Consider the following 23,515-nt stretch of genomic DNA (forward strand, 5'->3'; position numbering starts at 1 on the left):
CAAACTCCTTCAATTGCAATATAGCTGCTGCCCAGGTCAGAGTGGATTCAGCGCACGGCTTGATGACATGAGACAGCCTTTGAGCGCTGTGCCCCTTCACGGTGCCCACAGCGATCCACTTCAGGTGCTGGCAGCAGCTGGGCTAGTGCTTCCCTGTGATCCTCTCCTTGGAGGCTTTTTGGCTGCTGTGCAGTGTGCTTGAGACCATCTTGTGCTGAGTGTTTGATGTGCTAGAGGCACAGCTAGTCACAGCATCAAAGCAGCTAATGCACTTCGGTGGTAAAGACACTCATCTGAAGATGAGGAGCCTGAGTCCTGTTGTATTTTTCTCTTATTGTATTCCTGGACCATCCCACCTCAGTTACAAAGTGAAGTTGTCCTTATTTGTCCCCAACCTAGAATCAGATTTGCTACCAGTTTCCTGTTGTCCTCCCTGCTGTTTYGCAGCTGGTACAGGAAAGTGAATAATGGTCATTCCTTTGCCCTTCTGGCTGCTTTCACAGAGCTGAAATTGCTCTTGAAGAGCATATGTTTTGCTGAGAAGCATCGAGAACTGTGGACTTTGTGGTGGAAACTTAGAAGAATGGGTCACGCCTGCAAATGTGAGACTTCAGAGAATGCTAGAGCTGCCGTCGCTTCAGAGCAAGACAATCTGAAAGTTGTTTCACAGTAATGTGTCTAAACTGGGATCTCTTAAGAATGAGAACATGTCATGTAATTTTCTGTCAGATCATCAGCTCCTAAAATTCATTGTCAGAGAGATGAAGAAGTTACTGTGCTGTTAAGAGTGCAGCGCTTCAACTGTGCTTTCCAGCCTGTAATGGTGAAGCACAGCAGTTGGTGATGCTCAGGATGAAAATGATGGCTAAGAGGAACTAGACCGGGGATACTGAATTTGAGTGCAGTTATGATTCACTGATGATTCATTTAGTCTTACTGGAGCAGTAAAAGGCCAGAGTGACAAGAGGTGCCTGTACTTTAAAGCCCTAGCTCTGCAGTAGCRCCTCGACACATCTTAGTTTCTGCTCACAGCTCTGTCTGCACAATCAAGACCTCGTGCTTTATGCTGTTTTGTTGGTAATAAAAACATTCTGTTTTTAGAACCCCCTGTTGGAATTAAACCAACTCTATTTTGAGAAAAAAACAGAACAAAGGTTCGTACCAAGCAGAGGTGGCTGGTATCAATGACGGGCAAAATTTCAGTTGGAATAGTAAAGTCCTTTTCAAGTTGAGGTAGGCACTGTAAGTATTGTTTACAAAAGTAGTARCACTTTTTTCATCTTATCCATTCCTGCAGAGTAGAAGCGTCTACATGTAGTTATTCCAAATTTGGTAGAAATTAATGTTTTCCCAACTCAAGGCACTTATGCCAATTTTTAACAAGGAGGAATTTCTAAGGCTAATGTCTAAGCCCCTGAAGACTCTAACTTGGAATAGAGCAGCCGCCCAGCTGCTAACAAAGTGCTGCTCTGCCAGRCTGGGTCTGGAGCAACAGGAGCAACCCCGCAGACGCTGGAGAGGTGGGATGCACAGGCTCTCACGCTACAGTCAAGCTCCAAGCTTGAATGGCAGTATGCTCAGTGTCACTTGTTTTGTYCCAAGCCATGGGACGGCCTTGTCCTAATTGGTTGCAAAGGCTTCGCCACCTCATCTGTGAGCTGCACCACGCGCAGGGGTCAGGGAGGAGGAAGAGGATATACATCAGTTCTCAGAGAGAAATAGGTTAGTTTAGAAAACTGAACACAGGACCGTGTCTAAAATCATCTTGAAAACCTTTGTGATTGCCTTTGTCCTGCCATTTGTTTGTGAGCAAGGTGAGCAGGATCAGTCGGAGAAGCTGGAACGACTGCCCAGGCCTATCTGTTCCCTAACAAATCTCCTTTGCTTTCCAGGTTCATGTAGTTGTTATGCAGTTATTTACCTCATAGTGTTGGCTCCTCTGGCAAGTGGCATGGTACTGTTTTACCCTCGCTTTATGCAGATAAAAGAAGTGTCTGGCAAGGAAGATTCATTTCCGTGGGGCCTGTGAACAATTAACTTACTGCTACAGGCCTGGGGCTGGTGGATTGCTGAGAAGCCCAAACAATAGCATGAAAAAGCCTCCTCTTTTTGAGCTGGGGTGTAGGGTGCTGCTCAGCTCCTCCTGTGGACTATAGTAGACTTCTGAAGTTGGAGGTGAGGGTTCCTGCCCCAGCAGATTTAACCCATTAGTTCTTGCATTTAGTTATCTCTCTAAATAACAACAAGGACCCAGGAGTTTTCTTGAACTGCCTGATCTCCTTGGAGCAGATCAGAGGAGTGTGTTTCTCATGATGCTCATGATTGCACATCTCCTCTGATGCTGTGGGGTCAGCTCTGGGCCTGGTGGTGCCACGATCCCTGCCAGGAAAGGGGCAGAGAGAAGCATGTCTAGGGCTGCTCTTGGGGTATGCTGAGGAGCCAGGTTTGGGGTCAAAAATGGTCTGCTCTCTGCTCAGAGGTCTACAATGTTGGCTTTGCTGGGTGGTACTCAGAAGCATCAGCTGATGCCACCTGTGCTCTTGTTACCTGGCAGGGACGAGTCTTAATCCCAGCATGGGGACTGGGACAGCGTCACYGGAGGGAGCATCTCTCATCCCTTCAGGATGTCTTCAAGGTGATGCCCAATGTCACAGTGTTTGYTTTTTGGATTGTCTTTTTAAGCAAACTTAATTATGACGAGACTGAGAATTTGACTTGCAGCCTCTGAAGAGAGTACCCGGGGCCTGGACTGGGTGGCTGGTAGCTGTATTTCTTCACTGTCTCCAGTAACACTCATTAGTTATTTGTCAAGTAACAGCTAGTGGCCCTAGTTCTGAGCTCTGTTTTATTAGKTTCTGAATAGCTAGAAGAGAGTTGCTTCCTCAAAAGAATTCACTATTTTTGTACTGAAACTGCCTAAAATGTTTCCCGTATTCTTTATGCCTCTGTTTCTTGAAGTGAATATATAGAGAGCATGAGACAGAGACTATTAAAAAAAAAAAGAGAGAGAGAGATTCGTCTTAGCAGTCACCAGATTCGTTACCAATTTTGTTTTCAGTAGACTGATAGTAATTATCCTCCTATGACTGGCTGCAGACACCATTAAAACACGGAGCAGTTTATAGGTGGTTTTTGGAAGTGATAGTCTCAATTGATTTGAGGTGATCTGGGAGATCTGGGACCCCCTGCTAATTGGGAGCCATTGGCTTCCCCAGTACTCGTGTTTGTTTAAAAAAGAAAAAGAGAAAAGCAGCTAGCAGTGATGCAGTGTGGTGTGGCTTTTATCAAATGAAAGTACAAAGGGGGAAATCAGTGTTTTAACCRTTCCTCTGGGTACTAGCGCTTGTCAGCATCTTGGACTATGTGCATGTTAAAGATCACAGGTACTTCTTTAGAGATGTTGTCTTATGTTGCACCCAGCACAGCTGGGGAAATAGTGGAGACAGTTTTGTTTCTTGCTATCTTTTTGTTGAGGCTAATTAAGTGGTCTAGTGCTGGGAGAGAGGGGAAAAACCCACCCAAGAAAATTGGGGATTTTGTTGTTGCCCRTGCTGCTGTCACTAGCTTGTTAGGATACTGGTATTTGTGTTAGATTTTTATTTTAACAACAATCCTGTAATCTTCAGAAAACCTCRCTTTTGGGGGGTTTAATTTGATATCATTCAGTTAGCGTTACAGCAGGAGAGGTCATGTTTTTCTTCTTGCAAGTATTGCGCTGTTATAGAAAAAATACAAGAGAGGCACAGTAGCTACCAAAATGCCTCCGCCTTGCTGATTGTGTTGTTACAGTAACCCAAACAATCCGTAATTAAATTTCTCTGGCTGCCCTGAGCGTTACATTTGCTGAAATGCTATTTCATTTATTTATTTATTTAGGGMCGGTGTACCCGAGAGAACTGCAAATATCTTCATCCTCCCCCGCATTTAAAAACGCAGCTTGAAATAAATGGACGCAACAACCTGATCCAGCAAAAGACGGCCGCAGCCATGTTTGCTCAGCAAATGCAGTTCATGCTACCGGGCGCGCAGCTACAGCCAATTGTAAGTTACAGCCACGAGTTGTGTTCATGTTGGTCCACGTTTCTTTCCTGTTTACTTGCAGAGGCCCCAGTTCTGTGCTTGCGCTCAGGCAGGCAGTTCTGGCTGCTGCGCTGACCGCAGCGGTATCTGYGTGCGTGTTAAAGTCCGAGTGAGTCTGAGCGCTACAGCGAGTCTGGCCTTTGGGTCAGTCTCACCTAGGCTGTGGTGTTACGCTCTGTAAGCAGAGGGCTGTGCTATCTCTGTATCTTCATGCAAACTGTGGCTCTCTTTTTCTCTGCGATAATTAACCAGCTGCGGGATTCAAGGCAGCAAGGCTTACTGCTGTGTACTCCCGACACTGAGGTCCCTGAAGCTGGGGCTCAGGCTGTACCWGATCCATTTAGGAGCATATGATTTTCCACTTTAAAGCTTGTCAGAAAGTGGAGTGACCTTAGCACCAGGTGGATTTTGACCAGCTAATCTATGTAAATCTCAGAAGTCCAGAGCCTCTTGATTCCAGCAGATCTTAGATACTTGTTTTACACTGAGTTGAGGATGTCTGAGTCCTTCCACAAACTGTGGCAAGAGGCCAGCTGACTCCCTTGGGTTAAACAGCTCCCATTGGTGGGCTAAAATTGGGAGAGATGAATCCCGTTCAGGAAAACATTAGATTTTTGTGTCTGGGATTGAGACTATTTCTTTGTAGTCATCCCAGCAGAGGGTTGTACTAATGTCACGGTCTGGTCATGCTTTTCACAGCAAGGCTAGTTTTTACTAACAGCAGGGAAAGACTTGCTTCTCTTCAGACAGGGAAGGGAAGCTTGTGAGAGACGGGTGTTTGCAGAGCAAGTAGTTCAGAGGCCTTCACTACCAGTCTCTGCTGTAGCCAATTGGTTAAAACAGGTTTTCAGACTGGAGTTGCCCTGTTACCCTCAGGGAGAGAATGGCTTGTCTCTCTGCTGCCTGGTGTATCTGGGAGGAGGTGACATTTGTCTGCTGAGTTTGAGTCTGTTGCCATGTATATTTTAAGGAAATGTCAGAGGTTTCAAAGGAGCTCTTCAGTGGTGACATAAATAGGCTGCACATTTTTAACTGTGAGCCTAATTAGGAATTCTACATCGAATGTGTGGGATTTTTTTTTTTTTTGTCAGAGTTGAGTATCGTTCCTGAGGCAATGTAGACTTGATGTGCAGTTGTTGGGTGAGGTTCCCTGAGCTGTGCCACATGGCAGGTCTGACTAAATGACTAGTCCTGAAGATGTGTGTGTCTGCCCCAGCCTACACTAGGCCTTCTGATTTCCAACATACAGTGCTTGGCTTTTCTGCCCAAATGGGGTTTCAGACTTCAGTCTGCCATCTGAGCTCTGACAAGCTCAAGTTTCTCTGATTCATCCCCACRAGAGACTGATGGAATTTTCCTCTTTGTTGGAGGCTGTTGTGCTGTTTGGTGTAAGCGTGTGTGGTGATGCTGTGTTTTGGCAGGGGAGGCTGGTCGCTCTSCCTCTTTGGTGATGTTCTAGCACTTTACTGTTGAAGAACACACCAGATGGCCTCTGGTCATCTTGCATGTGCTAACAAATTTATCTTCTCCCTGCCATGCAAGCTAGGGAAATGCTGTTTGTTCTTCCCATTTCAAAGATGAAAGTACAGCAGGAAGAGAAAATAGGCCACAGAAAGCCTATGGTTGCCCTGAACACTAAACTCAAGCCTGCTGTAGTCTTTTTACCTCCTTTTGTGAAGTTCCCTTTTCACCAAAGTACATGCATAGGAAAAGGAAATCCTGAATTCCCACAGAATGGTGGTACTGGTTCCCTAGCCCTGTATCGAAAGCAAACCTTTCCTGTTTGGGGTTTTCCTCTGTGGGGAATTCACAGTGGATGCTCTTCTGTTGGTAATTCAAAATATCTTTGGGATTTCCTCTCTGGAAAGTTCCTGTCCTCATATTTGGCAACCTTGTGGGTCCAGTTCATTTCTGCTGCAATTTCACTTTTTAAATTGCCTCTGAGACTGAATCTGTTGGTTTGTCTGGTTTGTGCTTTCATTTTGGAGGTAACCTTATCTGATGAGAAAGGTCCTCAGTGTCTAAGCTGTGCTATGGAGGAGACATGGCGGGGAGGGGGGGAAGGAAATTTGTTCTGCAGTGACTGCTCACTTCCTCTTTCCTGCACTTGCTCAGAGTAAATGAGCCCTTGTTCTAATTCCTGCTGCCTGACTTGTTCTGCACCAATTTCAGGACAAACAAGAGATTACTTTTTCACCTGCCTTTGATTTCCCAAAGATGCTGTCAGTGGAAGCAGGCTCTGAGAATCTTTTTTTTTTCCTGTCTAAGTGAGCAGGGTGGGGCTTCCTTCTGGTTACACATGAAATTCTTCAAAGCAGAGAGTATTATATCAGATGCAGTGGCAGAACTAATCCCATGTGATCAGAAAACTGATCAACGGTATGCCTGCTTAATTGGGAGGCTTGCCAGAGAGGAGATTTAGGGCAGCGTGTTTAATAGCTCTAAACAATAGCTGAATGCCTAGACATTTTAAAGTTTATTTTTATTGGGAAAGCAACCATGTAAAAACAGCACTTGATGTAACACCCTTTCACCACACAATGGAAATAGTTACCACCGGATCATCTTGCACCCACTGCTGACCTGCAGCAAAAGCTAATCTTTCTGTTGAACCCTCAGTCAGGGCCCTAATGATGCCTATAGAGTAAACTGCTGCTCAGAAGAGCCGTGTCCTAGGTGGACTGCCTGCTGCAGTCTGCTCACAGAAGTCTACCGGGTGTGAATTAATGGTTGCTGGTGTGAACTTCCTTCTCTGAAGAAGTCTCTGCTCTATGATGTTGCTGTTAGGCATCCCTGTAAAGCTGAGAATCATGTGAATGTTTGCAGGGTTTTTTTGTTTGGTATGCTTTTTTTTTTTTTTTTTTAATCAGCGTGCTGCTTATAGGACTTTAAAACAAGTGAGGCAAGGACATGGAGTATTTACTCAATGTAGTGGCTCAGAGGGACCTTGGAGAGATCACACAGGTGCCAAATTGGATGACTATAGTAAAGTTTTAACCTTCGAAAGTCCTAATCCACCTTAAATGCTGGCTTTGGTCAAGCTAGGGTCTTAAACTGGAAACTCTCTGGGCTGCCTTTGCCTCTCTGTCTCATTTAAAAACTGAATACAAATCTGGGTGAGGTGGACAGAGCTGGGCTCTGACATCAAGATGGGGAGTCATTTTTGCTAGTACTATGTCTGGTTTCTCAGATACAGTCCCTTCCAGCTGTGCAAGTGTGTGTGAGCATGCCAAAGCAAGACCACCCAAAAAGTGATGTGCTCTGGGCCGGATCCTTTGCCCTTTTCATTCTGCTTTATCCCTCTGCAGCAGTACGAGGTGCTAGGGACTTCAGCCCAACTCCTGAGTTAACTCAGTGCTTCTGAAGCGCTGCCCTGGTAGCTGTCTGTGAGCAGACATTGGAAAAGCCCTGGAGTGTTGATGCACCTGCCTCAGCTCCTGCCTTGCAGCTGCCTCTGCTGCTGCCAGGGGAGGTCATTTCCTCTCTCTTTCTGTGCTTTTGTTTTCAAGCCCTTTATAGGTAGTACTGTCCCTCTCCCAGTGTCTCAGCAGCACCACACTGAGTCAGCTGTGCCTCTGAAGATGACTAAGACCTTAACACAGTCCTGCATCCTCTCTCTGTGCAGCAGGACCCGGCTGCTATCCTGTAGAGCTGGTGGAGAAGTTAAAGCACAGGGTGACCAACTCATTTGGCCAGCAGCATGCTTGCAATGTGTGGCAGAGCAGATCTGAAGCACCGTTTCAGGCATGTGCCCATCCTTCTGTGCAGCAGAAACCTGTCCTGTGTGTGGGCACCTAGGCAGAGGCATGCCAATGATTCATAACCAGGAGTACCTCAGCCCACTTGGGAGCTGGTRGATGAAGCCTGCCAGCCAGCCAGTGCTCTGGGGGCTTTATACCTGCCTCCTGCACAACAGCCATCAACAAATGAGATACTGATGCTTCAGGCGGTTAGGTTCACTCTGGTGCGCTCAGCCTGCATGCTGAAAGGATTGTCCGACACTGTCTTGTATTCAGTCCCATGCAGTTGAATTGGATGGGAAAGCTGCTTTTTTTCCCCCCCTCTCCTCTCTGAACAGTATTACTTCTTCTTAATATCAGAGTCTTCAGCTTTGTTAGCAGAAGGTGTTCTGTGTTTCTATCAGCAAGCTGTAGTAAATACCACCACTGTGTGTGTGCTTTCCATATGTAGCTTCTTAGCAGAGACCTGTCTCCTTTTCTTATTCAGCTCAGTAGTACCTCTGCATTTCTACCAAGGCCTCTATTTTCAGACTTTTCTCTTTTCTAGGGTCTGCAGTAACTCAGACTTGACACTTTCTGCCTGAGACAGCGCTTGTGCTGTGTTCAGCAAAACACCAGGCACTTCTCTGCATTTCTCTTCACACCCATTCTGTGTTTCGTTTGTAGCTTTAACATGATTTCTGTTAGGCAAACTGGATGCAACTTCCAGTTTGTTAACAAAATCAGCTGGCCTCATGGAGTCAGTCCAAAGTCCCGGGTTATGTCACCCATGGTGACAGATGCGCCTCCCCGAGCCTGTCCCTTCTCCGTGCTCACACCCTCAAAGAAAGGGCTCCTGGGCTCCGAGTCTGGGAAGAGCTCAGAGTGGATCAGCCAGACGACTGCTGCTGTGGACACCGCTGGCAGAGCCCTTGGCAGGCTTTCTGTGGGGACACGCTATTCTCACCCCTCCCCCCCCCCCCCCCCCGCTACTGAACTCCCATTACTTTTAGCACTGAATTCCTCCTTCCACGCATACTCACAGTCACATTTTGGTCAGAGAGCGGTTTTCCTTTTGGGAAGCGGGGAAATGTGTCTCCTTTGGCTTAGGCAGCTGCCTTCAGTTTATGCAGGAGCCTTTCCCCGTCCCGCTTCCCGGGCAGGAGCGCAAATGTGGCAGAACATTGCTGCCAGGAGCGGTGCTTCCTTTAAACCGTGTCTCATGCCCTATCAGGGAGACTGGAAAGCATCTTGTTCGGAAGAAATGTTCAGTCTGGCAATGAGGCAGTTTACATGATCTTTACTCTGTTTAGCTCAGGTATTAATTTGAGCTTCTCTTCCCTGTGTGTGTCACCGGACAACTCCAAAGAAGTAATGTTTGCATCCTCTTTCTCCGTCATTCCCCTCGCATCCTACTGCTTAACAGCCATTTTGGCTTCTCTCTTTTCTTACAATCGTTTCAATACTCAGTAAACCAGTCCTGTGAGCTCTTACCAGTCTGAATACCTCTACTATTACGCTGTAACCAGTTTCTCTCTGCTCAGGAGGTCCTGGTAGTGTCTGTGTATGCATTAAAGATTAATAAAAGGTTGTCTGCAAGGAAACCTGTCCCTGCATTTCCTTAACTTGCAAAAGCTTTGGGGGGTGCAGCAGAGGGTAAACGTTGATACTTTCAGTTGGACTGTTTTGTCCTAAAGCATACTGGACTTTGCACAGATAACAGGCTTATAAGACTCCTTGCGGAACAGATCAGCTCACTTTCCAGACATTAACCTAGGACATCACTAATCTTATTGCATTTGGTTCTCCCAAGAAATTCCCTCTGCCTTTAGCCTGCATGGGGACTTGTAGGCTGTGTGCCCTGGGGTACTGTGGCTCTGGATCGCATGTGCTCTGTTATTAAATTAGTCCACTACCCAGGTCTATCTTTGAATTTTTGTAGCRCTGTCAAAGCTGGCTGTTGCCTGTGTCCTGGCGGCTAAGTTCAGGAGGGTGGTTCAGACGCTGTGCCCCTGGGATGCTGGGGTATTGATTACAATACTGAAGTCRGGGACCTTGAGGAGGCGTTGGGAGTGTCAGAGCGCCTTCTCTGCCACCTGCTTCCACCAGACACCAGCTGCTTGTCTTGCATGCATGTWAGCAACTGGGGCCAGAAGCTGGTCAAGCCTACAAATGATAGGCTTGATTTTTAGTGGCAGTTGGCTGGGGCTTGTGATAATCTTTAAGGCAATATATGGGTTTTGGGCTGTTCCTGCGGAGTCCGTGCTTTCAGCCCGCTCTTCTCGAGCTTTGTTATGGTGCTGCCTTTAGTGCTGCTGACATGTTTGGAGCTCTGTCACTGTTTTGTACTGCAGCTTTACCCTCCCAGCAGCCCAGGAGCAGCCCTCTATCAGGATCCYTCAGCTTGTTTGGCGGTCCACTGAGTATAAGACTCTATAGAGTCAAAATAATATTGATCTGTGAAACAGATTCCCTGGCCAGATGCAATCACAAGAGATGGATGGGAGATATGTTGTGGAGGAAAAGACTGCTGTTTCTAGCAGAAATTACAGTCAGGTTCTGGCTGCAAGAAGGGAGCTTGCTAGAATTCCCTCGGGACAGGCCTGGCACAGAGGACCTGCACAGACGTAAGGGGAGGAAAGATTTGGCTAGCAGCATCTTTATTACTGGTACTGATGCATGAGCCAGACTGGATTTCCCAATCCAAGGCAGGCAGGCAGGGCTGGCAATGAGCACAGCTCATCTTTTCTCTTCATCAGACACAATAAATACAGAGCTCCCTACTGCCAGCTTAGAAAGGAGCAGTTTTCAGGGGATTTACTATGCTTCAAACTTAGAGACCCAGTGCTTTTTCGACTTAACAGACTAAGTTGACTCTTCCTCCGGCTTTGCATCTGGAGTAACAGAGCCATCTCACAACCTGGCTTATGCATTATTGGGTTTCCTGGAAGGAGGGACTCTGGGCTGGATTCAGGACCTTATTTAAATACAAGGTTTCTGGGAAGAGCTGCTGGCAGGTGTGGCCCTGACAAGGGCTGATACTCTGGTCTCTCCCTGGCAGCAGCACAGACGCTCCTGGAAGGAAGCAGCACATGCCTGCAGCAGGGCGGGAGTGGGAACGTGCAGGTCTCCAAGTGAAAACGCCTGCATGTCTTCCCAGGTTTCAGTCTGCTGCCCGTGGGCAGGGTGTGGAGCAGAGCTGTAGCTCTCAATCGGCAGCATTGGCATGTGGTTCAGGCAGGCAGCAGCAAACAGTTGTGAAACCTTGAGAACACTGCAGCAGATGCCAGGCTGCACGTGGAAACAGGTGAACAACCAGCAGCAGCAGTAAAGGAAAGCCCATCCTACCGCTGTGTGCACCCTTCTGCAGGGCTGTGTGGTCCTCTGCCCAGGATCGGGAATACGTCATGATCCTCACTAATTCTTCATAGCTGTGGTTCCTCCACTCACTTCAGAGGGCAGTCCTCTCCAGGCTGGGTTCAGGCCTGTTGGCTTGTGCAGCTTTCTCCTACTAGAGAGAGGGGGGTTGCCCTCGAGGGAAGGATCTTGGAGATGGGGCTGTGTTTCAGGGGACAGGACCTGGTTCCCTGTTCCTAGGCTGCTGTGGAGAGGCTGGTGTGTCCTCTCCTTGTGTTTCACATCCTCTCCTACAGCTTTCCAGTAAACCCACTTGGTGTAAGGCTTTGCAGTCCCCTGCCTCCCTTGCTAGCTGTGCGAGTGCCCCAGCACCCTCTGCTTGAGTAGCAGGAGGAGCAGCTGTCCTCCATCTCAGAAACTAGGGCTCTGGGAGCTAGAGCCTTGGGCTGGTTCCTGGCCATGTGCAAGTCCAGGCAGGGGGAAGTGTCCTTAAAGTGTCTGCTGAAAGTTTGTCCCACCTGCGGATGCACAGAGCAGGATCTGTGCCACCCGTGTGCTGCTCAGTGTACCTGGTGTGTTGAGCGCTGGAGAAGTGTAGGGTAGATTGGCCCACATGATTCTGCAAACCACGCATGCCTCAAGGTTTTGGCAATTGTGGGCACATAAAACAAGTGCTGACAGTGTGCATCAGGCTCCAGCATAACCCTGTGCAGACTGGCCAGGCCGGTGAAGTTCCTTAAAATAGAATTAACAGTGTGAATGGTGACRGAAGTTCAGCAGATGCCACTGTAATTTCTAGTGCTCACACAAAAGAAAATAGTCAAATGGCTGCCTTCTCGCTGAAATGTTCAGGAAGCCACGGTATTTGAAGATGCTTAAAGAGGCTTTTTAGCAGCAAAAGGTGCAATGTGTCTGGGAGCTGCAGAGAGTTGAGCAAGAGAAGAAAGTGATTTAATAAAGGGCTACAGACTGGAGGAACTCTGGATTTAATAGGTAAAATCTCTCATCAGTTGAACAAGGGCTTGAATCAGGCTCAAAAGAAGAAAATTGAAAATATCTCCCAGAGAGAGGATTATTTGGCTCTGTCAGCTCTGTTGATTCAGGAGGCTGCGTCTGATCATTGTGGAGGAGAAAGTAGGCTGGAAATGACCTGTCGTCACCTTTCCCAGCAGATCAGGTGCTGCTTGCTGTCACTCTGACCTAAGGAAGAGAGAATCATTTAGCTGGAGGTAGGTTAGGACAGCTTGGCTCATGGGCTAGTTTATTCCAGATCATCACGAGCAAGGTGCTTCCTAAGATATGAAAGTGCTGGGGTGCAGACACTGATGAAAAAGCGTATTATCCACGTGCAGCTTCTTTGAGAATCCRACGGGACTAGAAATGTAAAAATAAACAAAAGGGCAGGGTGATGTGCGTGGCTAAAGAATCATCAGAGGCTGTTTTGTAAGTGTTTGCATTTACTGCTGAGTAGCTGCTGAGGACAGTATCGTGCACACCCTGGTATGCGAGCAGACTTTTAACGGTGACGCAAAGTGGAGCAGGTGACAGAAGGAAGAAGTGTGTGCAGATCGCAGGCTGCTTCCCGTGGAGGTTGATCCAGCCAGTGTTACAAGAGTGGAAGTGATCCCTTGCAGGCTCTGGCCTTTTGGGTGGGCAAAGGGGAATTTTACCTCAGCTGTTTTTTTTTTCTCCCCCCTAAACACACCTCAGCTCTGGTACCTTAAAGCTTTGCAAACTCCCTGACTCTAGGAGCTATTTGTAGACTTAAAATGTAGCACCTGCTTAAGAGTTCTGTGTGATCTTGGCCCATCCGGGAGAATGGAAACTCCTTTACCAGACCAGTATTGCTGTAGAAATTCAAGCTGGGGGAGCTGCTCTAGCCACCTGGATTCTAGCTCTGCTGTTCTTATAGGTCCTGCCTAAGGCTGTTTAATTGTCAGAAACAGCCTCAGTCTTTGTGGCTCTTTTTTCTGCATCTCTTTATGCAAACATTACTCCTTGCAATATTGGTGGGTCCTAGGCTTGATACAGCCTCCCCGAACAAGCCATCTCATCTAGTACACCCTGTCTGTGTCTCATCCAAGCTGTAGACCTACCTGGTCTTGCCGAAGCTGGGAGGGTCATGATGCTAGTGAGCTTGGTGTCCTTTTATTGCCATTCACATGGCTGAGGGATGATCAGGAAAAAAGGCTTTTGTGTGGAGACTGTTGACTCTTTGATATGGAGCACAGATGTGCAGGAGGCTGGACTGCTAAGCGTACCGTAGCAAAGACATCTCACCTGACTTTAAATGAGCCGATTTGTCTACATGAGCCAGTCTAGCCGTCACAGCGTGAAGCTCAATGTGAGCTAATAGTAAATTCAACCACATAGCTGTCAAGGTTGCCTGTTTCCAGATCCTGAAGCCTACTTCAGTTTAGCTTGAGGTCTGCATACAGCATTGCAGAAGCAGAGACATTTATTTGGGAATGAGAAGTCTGTTTAATTGGGACCTGCCCTAATTGATGGCAAGAGATCCTTAATTGTGTCATTAAACTATAAAAATCATCAATATACTTTGATCTGACAAATAAAGATGCCTTGTGTTCAGGATGAGTCACGAATCTGTGAGTCAGGAGAAATGAATGGACTGCAAGTAAATGGCAGTACATGAATAGATTGAAAAGCAGAGCATTTTGATGTTGCTAATCAAATTGTCTAAAAGAATTGAAGTGCTATATGGCTTTGGGTAAACCAAGGCAGAGCTTATTGCTAATGTTTTGTTTTCTCTCTTTCCGTATACAGACAACGTTTCCTGTGACTCCATCGCTTGCAACAAGCCCCACGATGGCTTTTAGTCCCTACCTGAGTCATGTTTCTCCTGGGATGGGCTTGGTTCCTGCAGAGCTTTTACCAAATACTCCTGTCCTGGTTTCTGGGAATCCTACTGTTACAGTACCAGGAGGCTCTGCTGGACAGAAACTGATGCGTACAGATAAACTGGAGGTATTTGGATGTCTGATGTAATACTGCTAAAGGGAGTGGACAGGGCCTGTGGGTCCCAACTGTTGCACTCTGCTAGAATAACACCTTCTGATTCAGTAGACAGTTTAGAGATTAACTTGCAGCTTTCTTAAACCAGGGTTGCTGCTCCCTGCACATCCAGATACTCATGTTGGAGACTGATCCCAAATCCTTTGAAATCCCTGGAAGATTGGGAGCACCTAGGCTTCTGATTTCAGTGGACATCAGAGCGGGGCTGGGAGTGTTGCTTTCTGTATAATAATCCATTTGCTACGCTCAAAAGATGCAAGTGGATGGCCTGCCCTTTCCCTGAGTTGAGTGGGAGACATTCTGGAATAAGAACAAGAGGGTGGAAGTAACAAACGCTGCCCTTGTCTTGAGATAGACTTGTCAAGTTTTTACAGAAAGCTTCAAGCATTGCATTGTTTGGAAAGCTAGGAGCGGGGCATCGGGGTCTGGGTCACAGAGGGGGCAAAATGTAGTAACAGCTAAATACCGAGATTAGGAAAGTCATCCTTTCCCCTCCCAAGCTCCCCGCTGCAGTTGGCTAGGCATACTGGGACTTAGCATTAAAGGAGTTGTAAATGTCTTTCAAACCCTAAACAGAGACTCTGCAGGAAGTAAGGACTGAGGACCCAAATTCAGAGGTTCCTGCAGGTGTAAATTATAACACAGGAAGGCAGCAGAGAAGGGTGTAATTTCGCAATGTATTGTTTTATGTTTCGTGCACTTTATCTTGCCTTGCTTCCCTTTCACTTGACGTCTCACCTTTTCCCACACGCAGTCTGATAGTGTATTGGTGTGTGATTTACACCTCCAACTATAGACCTCAGCAATTTTTCATGGTTCCTCAGACAAGGAAACTTTTAAGATCCATTTTATGAAACCTTGTTCTCTGCCTTTGATGCTTCAGAGCTCGTAACTCCCAAGCAGCTGCAAGATCTTCATAAAGCTAGCAATTTTAGTAACAGCTTATGAACACGCTGTTGGCTTTTAGCGTACTGTAATCAAGCACGCTGTCAAGTAACTCCTGGGTCAGAGTTTCATTATGGAAGTCAGTCAGACCMTCCATGTGAAAGAAGCTCCTCATATTTAAAAACAGCTGCCTGTTGCAGATACTGTGGCTTGCAACACTGCGAATTAAATGTCCAGCCTGGGAGTGTGCTCCATAACAAATACGTGATTTTACTGAGACATAAGTGGCAGAGTTACTAAAACCTGAGCTTCAGAGATGGTGGAGGAATCCTTAGCACCAGAGGTTTTGTCAAAGCTCCATTAAATTCTTGGGTTCAGGATTCAACCTGGTCACTTTCTATTCTGAAAAAAAAATCTGCCCTTCTCTTGCATTTGCTAGTTGGACTTGGTAGCTTTGCTTTTTCCATGTCCTGAACATGTGAGTGGCATCAGTTGCCCGTGTGATGATTGGTGTATGCGCTACCTAAGATGAGCGGGAGTTGAGAATACACATACAGTTTAATGCAGCCAGCTGAACTGATATTCTGTTGAAAATACTAGACAAAGAGTAATTTGATGTCTGCTCAACAATGTGACTTTCTTTTAAGGTTTGTCGAGAGTTTCAGCGTGGAAATTGTACACGTGGTGAGAATGATTGCCGCTATGCTCACCCTATAGATATTGCAATGATAGACACAAATGAAAATACTGTTACAGTTTGCATGGATTACATCAAAGGTCGATGCTCTAGGGAGAAATGCAAGTACTTTCATCCCCCTGCACACCTGCAAGCCAAAATCAAGGCAGCTCAACACCAGGTGAACCAGACAGCTGCAGCTGCAATGGTAAGAATGCTCTTATCAAACTGTAGTTCTATTGCTAAGAGATCTGATTTATGTCATATGTGGAAAAGTAATGCAGTGTATTTTGTAAATGGCTGAGTGAATTGCTGAGAGCATGTGCAGTATGAATCCTGTCTTTCCATTCTTTGTCAGCTCACCGTAGCATGAGGCACTGAGTGATGCAATACCTCTCACCCGGTAGCAACACAGAGGCAAACTCTTGATTTTCTGACATGAGCTCATGAGGTGATGTACGTTAGACATGGTTGCAACTTCAGCAGCACCTAAAACAAATGCCATCCTTGGCTAAGCCCTAGATGTCAGTTTAGCTTCTTCAGTACACAGAGAAAGCAAATAACGCCCATCTCATAACACTTCTTTGTGGGGAGATCCTGGCCTGTTGATGTCAGCAGCAAAATTTCTGCTGACTTCAAAGTGGACAAGATATCAGCTGTTCAGCTGAGCGAGCTGAGGAGCCTTGTGCCTGATACCTTTGCTGAGGCTTAGTGAAATGGCAAAGTCTCAAACCAAGGATGACTTACTATACGATGCTTAGGAGCTGTCAGAGATTGTTCCAGGTGCATTTTAATTTGCGTTGTGACTTCTAACACTCCTGTAGCAAGGACTAAAATTCTAAAAACAAGTCAAAGACGACTTAGAAGTGTTAATCGGATTCCCAGCTGGAGTAAATGGTTGCCATTCTGTTGACTGCAGTTTGATGGCTCCTTTTTACTCCAACTGGGAATATGCTTCCAACAGTGCATTAGAGAAACCTAATTGCAGAGCTGAAACTGCCCAGAGTGGGGAGGATGTTGCTATTACGATTTTTTTTGTGCCCATGAGGCAAAGAMGACCAACTGCATCCTGGGCTGCATTAGACAGAGCATTGCCAGTAGGTTGAAGGAGGCGATTCTTCCCCTCTTTTCAGGCCTGGTGAAGTCTTATTTGGAGAGATGGGTGCAGTACTGGGCTTCCCAGTACRAGAGAGAGATGTRGATGTACTAGAGACAGTCCAGTATAGATGATTAAGAGACTGGAGAATCTGACGTACAGAGAAAGGCTGAGAGAGCTGGGACTGTTGAACTTGGAGAAGAGAAGGCTCAGGGAGATTTTATGAATGTGTGTAAGTACCTGATGGGGGGATATAAAGAAGATGGAGCCAGACTCTTGTGAAGGATGAGTGGTAAGGATGAGAGGCAACGGAGACAAATTGAGATACAGTAAATTCCATTTAAACATAAGAAAAAAACTCTTTTACAGTGAAGGTGTTTGAACACTGGAGCAGGTTGCATGGGAAGGTTGTGGAGACTCCATCCATTCAAAACCTGACTGCACACAGCCATGAGCAACCTGCTCTACCTGGTCCTATTTTGAGCAGGAAGTTGGACTAGACCACCACCAGAGATCCTTTCCAACCTCATCCGTTCTGTGATTCTTTCAACAGCTAATATTTAAAAGATTCTTGCTTTCTTTTTGATTTAGAACTAAAGCAAGTAAAGTTTTTCTGAATAGCTTTTTTCACAAACAGTAGAAAGAGTTGCTTTTTTTCATGATGAAACATAACGCAAAAATGGGAAGATTGTAGAAATTAAACAACTGTCCTCATGGTRACATCAGTATTACTGGAAAGTAACTTGAAGAACCAAATATACTGCTGTATTTATTTGTCTGGACCATTTATTTGTTAAATTTCCAATTATTTTTTCTTACTATTGAAACAACAACTAAAGTCTATTGAAAAAGATTCATCAGAAATKAAATTTTCATGTTCTTTACAACTGAAGTTTTACTTTTTCACTAGTTATCTAGGACATTGTTACTTAACTAAAGCCAATACATGTTTTATTCACGCTGCTGGCTTCTCTTAAAAATGTAATTAACCTTATTTGTATGCTGTTAACTAGAACTTTTAAAATATTTATTAATGGTTTGTTGCATCACACTGCTACCAAAACAACTTACATTATTTATTTAGTTTTCAAGGTTTGATGCATTTACTGTACCTGTTGAGGGGTAAGACTTTACTAAAGGGAAGGATGGTGCCCCATCATCTTGCATCAATACTCAGGTGCCATGCAAATTAGTATAATAAAGCTGTCTGAAATAGATTTGGAAAGACTTCAAGTCTAAATTCAGAAGATATCTCTGGGGGACCCAATCCTGCAGTAAGTGCGGTAACACATGAGTAGTAGCTTTATGTGCTCCTACTTGGCAGAAATTGTCAGATGAATTGGATCAGGCTCAGTCCCCAGTTCAGGATCGCACTTAAGGTGTGCTTGAACTTCCCATCTTTGCCAGCGGTCCGTTCCTTGCTGTGAGCACTCCTGCTGGCCTCTGCATGGCACGYAGCTGCAGAATTAGGGCTGAAGCCTGGCACAGGTCCCGTTGCAGATTCTACGTGCTACGAACCACGCGCGTTGCACTGAAGGTGCTCTAGAGCACGTATCCCGTGATGATATTTCTTTACTCTTAAAAATAACTGAGGCAAAATAACTGACTAGCGGTTAGGCCAGGTAATTGCTCAGACACCTCATGTTGTGCATGCCTCGTCTTTTTGATATATTGTATAATGCATTCATTTTTTTGTTTTTCTCTTCACCTCCGCACAATGTCGCTCTCTCTTGACACACCTCTGCTTGCTGTTTTTGTTACTGTGCTTGACTCCCCTCCCCGGCCCATTGCCATCATGTGCTCGCTGCCTGCTAATTAAGACTCAGCCAGCTGTCAGATCACTGAAGCGACCGCTCGAGGCAACCTTTGACCTGGTACTTGGACCTTTCACCTTCTCGCTTTGCACGTAACCATCGTAGCTGCATGAACGCCTTCCTTGCTTGTTCTGTTGTGCTAACGCCTGGAGAGACTGCCCATCCTGGTCAGAAATGTTAGTGGCCGTTCAGATATGCCAAGATGTGCTCTGCACACCATCCATTAGCCGTCCGAGCTCTTCTTTGTGAAGCTCAGATAAGTTGTGGAGGATGTGATAATCTTGAGGGCCTTCATCAGGGGAGGCAGCTCTGTGTTTTGGGGTGTTTTTCCAAACAGCAGCATCTTTGAAGTTGTACAGTATGATGTGTAACTGAGGATTTAACTCGTTAGGTCTGCAATGTGCTAGAAACGCCGGAGGATTTGGGTGGCATTGCACAGATCCCRCTTCTGCCATTAAAGCCTGGGCAACTTTTCGTGATATGCCCAACAGCGTGGCCTTGCTTGTCAGTGTCTTGCTCATGCTGACCTTCAGAAAGGTGCTCTGTGCATAGGCACAGACCAAATCTAGGCTCTTGCTAATCCTGACTGTCCCTGATGTTGAAGAGAAACTCTAGGAGAGGATTAAGCGGCAGCGCAGTGATTAGCTCTGGGAGTTGAAGCAGGCACAACGCAGGACTTTGATCATGAGGTCTGTATACTGGAGGGGTGTAGCCTCTGTGGTTTGCTCTGTCTCTGCTTCCTCCCCCCCAGGACTCAGTGGGGGAGAGATCAGCAAAGGGACCTCATCCTGGGATGCCTTTTGCTTCAGCCACAGGCACAGGACCCACTCTGCAGGCCTTTATCTGCAAGCTGTGTTCATATAATCTTTGATTATGTCTTCCGTCCCACGTACATTTACCTGCCTTCATGGTGGTCTTAGTAACACAGAAGCCGTCCTCGCAGCCTGTCATTAGTGCTGACTCCAGGCGAGACCTCCCTCACCCTTCTTGGTGCGTGTGCTGTTCCTCACCTGCCATCCGAGCAGGCTCCCTCCAGCTCCCAGCCTGCTGGGGTCAGTGCARTGAGTATTCCCACTGGACACTGGGGAGTGTTTGCTCAGGTCAGGGAGGCTTTTTCTTTTTTCTTTTTCTTTTTTTTCCCCCAGAACAAGGATGTTAAAATATCCATTTAACCTCTTTTGGGGGCAAATTTAAAGGAAAAGAGATTGTGCTGGGTTTGGCCAAAGGCAAAACTCTGTCAGCAACTCTGCAAGACTTTTTTTTTCCCCCCAAGCAGGCAGCAGGCTTCCCTATCAGAGCTTTAGCCAGCAGCATTAGGAAATCTTGTTAGGGGCTAGCTTCCGCCAGCAGGCATGGGATTACRTTGTAAATGACATAGCAGCCTCTCTCTGGCGCTCATTGCTGGCACAAGCACAGCTACAAAGCCAGCTTTGCCGGTGCCCTGTGCAGTGCCTTGCTGCCCTTTCCGAGAACCACCTCTCTTAAGGGACTCTGACTAGTTGGGAAAGGAAAACCTTTTAGCTCCCGTCCTCTCCTGACCTCTGCCACCAAGCAAAACCTGGTCATATACAGGGTTCCAGCCTGAAAGTTTGAAGTTATTTTTAATAGTCTTCCTGCTCTGGAACATCCGAATGTTTGCAAGTATGTTTTTGAACTGTATTACTTCCTCGTTCTATTGCTTACCAGGGAACGGGTGCTACCTCAACCCCCTTTAACGTGACTGTATTTTTTGTGACTTGGACTGAAGTAGCAAGTCAGATACGGACCCAACCCCTCTTTGCTAGGTGCTGTGTAAGCAGAGTGAAAGTATGATCTGCTCCCMGGGGACAGTAATCTAAATGGAATTTTGAGGAGCAATTAAACTGTTTGCTGCAAGATTTAATCCRGTTCCTGTCTTGCAAAAAATAACAAGAGGGGGTTAATCAGCACGTGGGAAATTTTGACTTAGGCATGCATTGCATTTTTATCTGTCATTCATGCTGAAAGATTTCTTTCCATGCCAGGCAGAGAAATGTCACAAATCTTTGTTCAGATGCTTATATTCCAGTAGGAATTTGGCTTTCCCAGTCCTAAAATGCCAGGCTGCCTGGCATTTTTGGAGTGGGAATCGTACAGTGGAATCTGTGGACTATGGCATGGATATTGAACAGCAAAAAGTAAACCCTCTCACCAAGGCAAATGGTCTGCTTACATTGCATAGCTTGTGTACATGTGTACTTACACAGACACATGGACAAAAWGGAAAGCTAGAGAAAGTTACTGTCAAACATTAGTCTCCTGTCGCCTTTTGTAGGCCCTGGGGGAGAGACTCGGAGGATTTCTAAACCAGGACATGGTACAAGAGAGAAACGTTGCAGAAATAACATCCTTACAAGCTGCAGTTTCTGCAGGTCCAGAGACTGTTAAACAAATCCTGTCCCATTTCAAATGAGACCTATTGGACTGTTTGCACCAGAGTCCCTGCCAGATTCCTGTGCAGGCAGCTGTATTGGCCCGACCTCGTCCCATGATGTTTTAGACACCCATCCACGGCCTTCGTTGATAGACTGTCCAGTGAATAGGCTCCTGACTTGGGGCCCTTAYCTCAGTGCCAGAGCTAGAGCAGTGGTGAGGCTGGGCCTTTCTGTCTCTTGGACCCTTCTGCATCTTGCAATTTGGCTGGWATTTCTCTTGCCTGTATTCCTTTGTGCTGTGCTTCATTCCCCAGGGGCTGCCACCCTTCATTTGGGAGCCCAGAGTAAGTCCTGTGCCCAAGTGCTCGGGATCCAGGAGGAATATGGGCACTCTGTAGCTGACCTGGGGAATCTACCGTATGGCCTGGCAAATTACAGAGCCATCRCTTGTCCTCCCCAGGATGACTGCAGTGCTGTCCACCCTCAAATTTGGGTACAGTGGCTGGCAGCCAGAGGAGTGCATCCACAGAGCATGCTCCCATGCAGATGCTCGCCCAGCTACTGGGATGGGAGCGGATGACCCGGAAGGCCTCTGACTCCTATGCCTACAGCGCTAATGTTACAGCGCAGGTCTTCAAGCTAAGCACTAGCTATTTCAGTGTGCTGCTTTTTTTGATGTCTGTGGCAATGTAAGACTTCTTTGGGCTTCTCCACTATCAGCTGCTGTTCAACTGTTTCCCAAATGTGCTCTTCAGAATGGGACTGCCATAGCTCCTGTGTCTCCCTCACTACCAAGGGGCTGGAACAGGGCAAGAAAAAAGGTGATAATAGATGGATGGTCGAGTAAATCCTTGTGCCTTGACATCCCTATGGCCTGTTGGTTTTTGTGTGCTTGCTCTGACTACAACATTGAGCTCAGAAATCATCCTGTATGTAAAGAACTAAGACATCATAGTCTCAAAGTTTTCAGCTGCTCTCCTGCTTTTGGCACTGCAGTTGTGGGTTAATGGGCTTTTTTGGGGTGGTGACAGCCTTTGCCCAACAGGCAAAGAGTCAAAAGTCCATTACATGCTTGGCATAGTTGTTTTGCTATAATTATTTTTCTTTTTCTGGGGCAGATTTTGAAAGTGAAAAAAATCTTTTGCAATCAGGCACAGTAAGGAGAACGAATTTAAGTGGCAAGTTCTTCAGCTATTTTAAATCTATGAAACATCTCTGAAGTAAGTGGAGCTACTCCAGTCTCTGCAAGCTGCAAATCTGTTCTGTGCATGGAAGAACATTCACATGGCCACCATTAGTAGGCAAGATATAGCTACAGTCAGATTTAATGTAGGCATCAGTGAGGGCTCCCCAAGAAATAGAAACACGTAGATCTCTGCCTGAAAGACCTTATCCTAAAATATGAATCTTAACTGAAAGATTTTAGTTTCTGCTTCTGAGAAAGCTGGCCCATATTTGACTGCTCTCTCTGATCCTAGGCAGAAGAAGTCTAGAAAGGTATTATTAAGACCTAATTCTAGTACTGGATGTCTACTAGCATCAGCAGAGCATGTGTGCATGTCTGAGGACAGTTTGCAAATATGATTTCTTCTTCTAATTTTCTTAATTTTCTTCTTAAAACCACGTAAAAGTCTAAAAGCCACTGTATGAACAAAGATAGGATGTTTTGCTTGGAAGTGTCTTCCTTAACATTTCTCAGATGAGCAGTCTCCTGTTAAATTTAAAGTATAACCTGTTTCTAGATGGTGACAACTTGTATAAGCTTTTGGTTATATTCTGTTATGTGTTTCTCTTCATGACATTTTAAAATCTCTTTCCATGTATGCTGTCTTAAAATTACTGTGTGTTAACCCTTCATTAGCCAAGCTTCCTTCGTTACCCACCCTTTGCTGTCATTCATTCAAAAAAAAAATCAGATAACCCTATTTTTCAGCCATTGCTTTGCTACATGATATAGAACATGGCTAGGCAGAAATGACCTGATTCTGCACGACTTCCACGTGCGTAAATCTCATTGACGTCAATGGGAGTGTTACGTGCAAAAGGACTGCAGGGCATAATTAAAAAGGACCCTTTTCTATCACAATGTAGAAAAAATGTGGTTTCTGCTTGGGCACAATGAAAAGCTGTAAATCATTAGAAACATTCCTGTCTCCTAAAAACCTGACATACTACTTTGTTGTTGAGACATGCTTTATGAATGATGAGTAACTCACTGAGAAAAGTTTCTGAGTTGGGTTAATGTTTTTTTACCAAGTCTGATCATGAAACAGGTTTGACTGGCTAGAAGAAGCACTATGGTGTGATGGAACAAAGCAAGAGGATTTGCTGGCTAGCAAGGCCCACCCAAATCTTGTTCGAACAGCAGATATGTCAATGGCTTTTTCCACTGTTGATAATGAGCAAGCAGCATTTAACTGTTGGAGGCCTTCTAGTGCTGCACTGCTAGAAACCAGGAGCAA

At 46.0% G+C, this 23,515-nt stretch overlaps 1 protein-coding gene across 8 annotated transcripts in view; it reads left to right on the forward strand.

Moving 5' to 3' along the window:
- MBNL3 (muscleblind like splicing regulator 3) overlaps nt 1-23,515 on the forward strand; it is a 96,914-nt gene that overhangs the window by 62,851 nt on the left and 10,548 nt on the right. For all 8 annotated transcript variants that reach the window (XR_014898281.1, XR_014898280.1, XM_085325498.1 and 5 more), the window contains 3 exons: nt 3,877-4,041; nt 13,941-14,141; nt 15,722-15,958. Coding sequence is in view for 6 of the 8 variants with exons in the window: in XM_085325498.1 (XP_085181624.1) it covers nt 3,877-4,041; nt 13,941-14,141; nt 15,722-15,958 (603 nt within the window). In the remaining 2 variants the exon portion in view is untranslated. The remainder of the gene's footprint in view (nt 1-3,876; nt 4,042-13,940; nt 14,142-15,721; nt 15,959-23,515) is intronic.

Source organism: Rhea americana, unplaced genomic scaffold, assembly GCF_003343005.1.
Source record: "Rhea americana isolate MKP2758 unplaced genomic scaffold, rheAme1 scaffold_98, whole genome shotgun sequence".
Classification (NCBI taxonomy): domain Eukaryota; kingdom Metazoa; phylum Chordata; class Aves; order Rheiformes; family Rheidae; genus Rhea; species Rhea americana.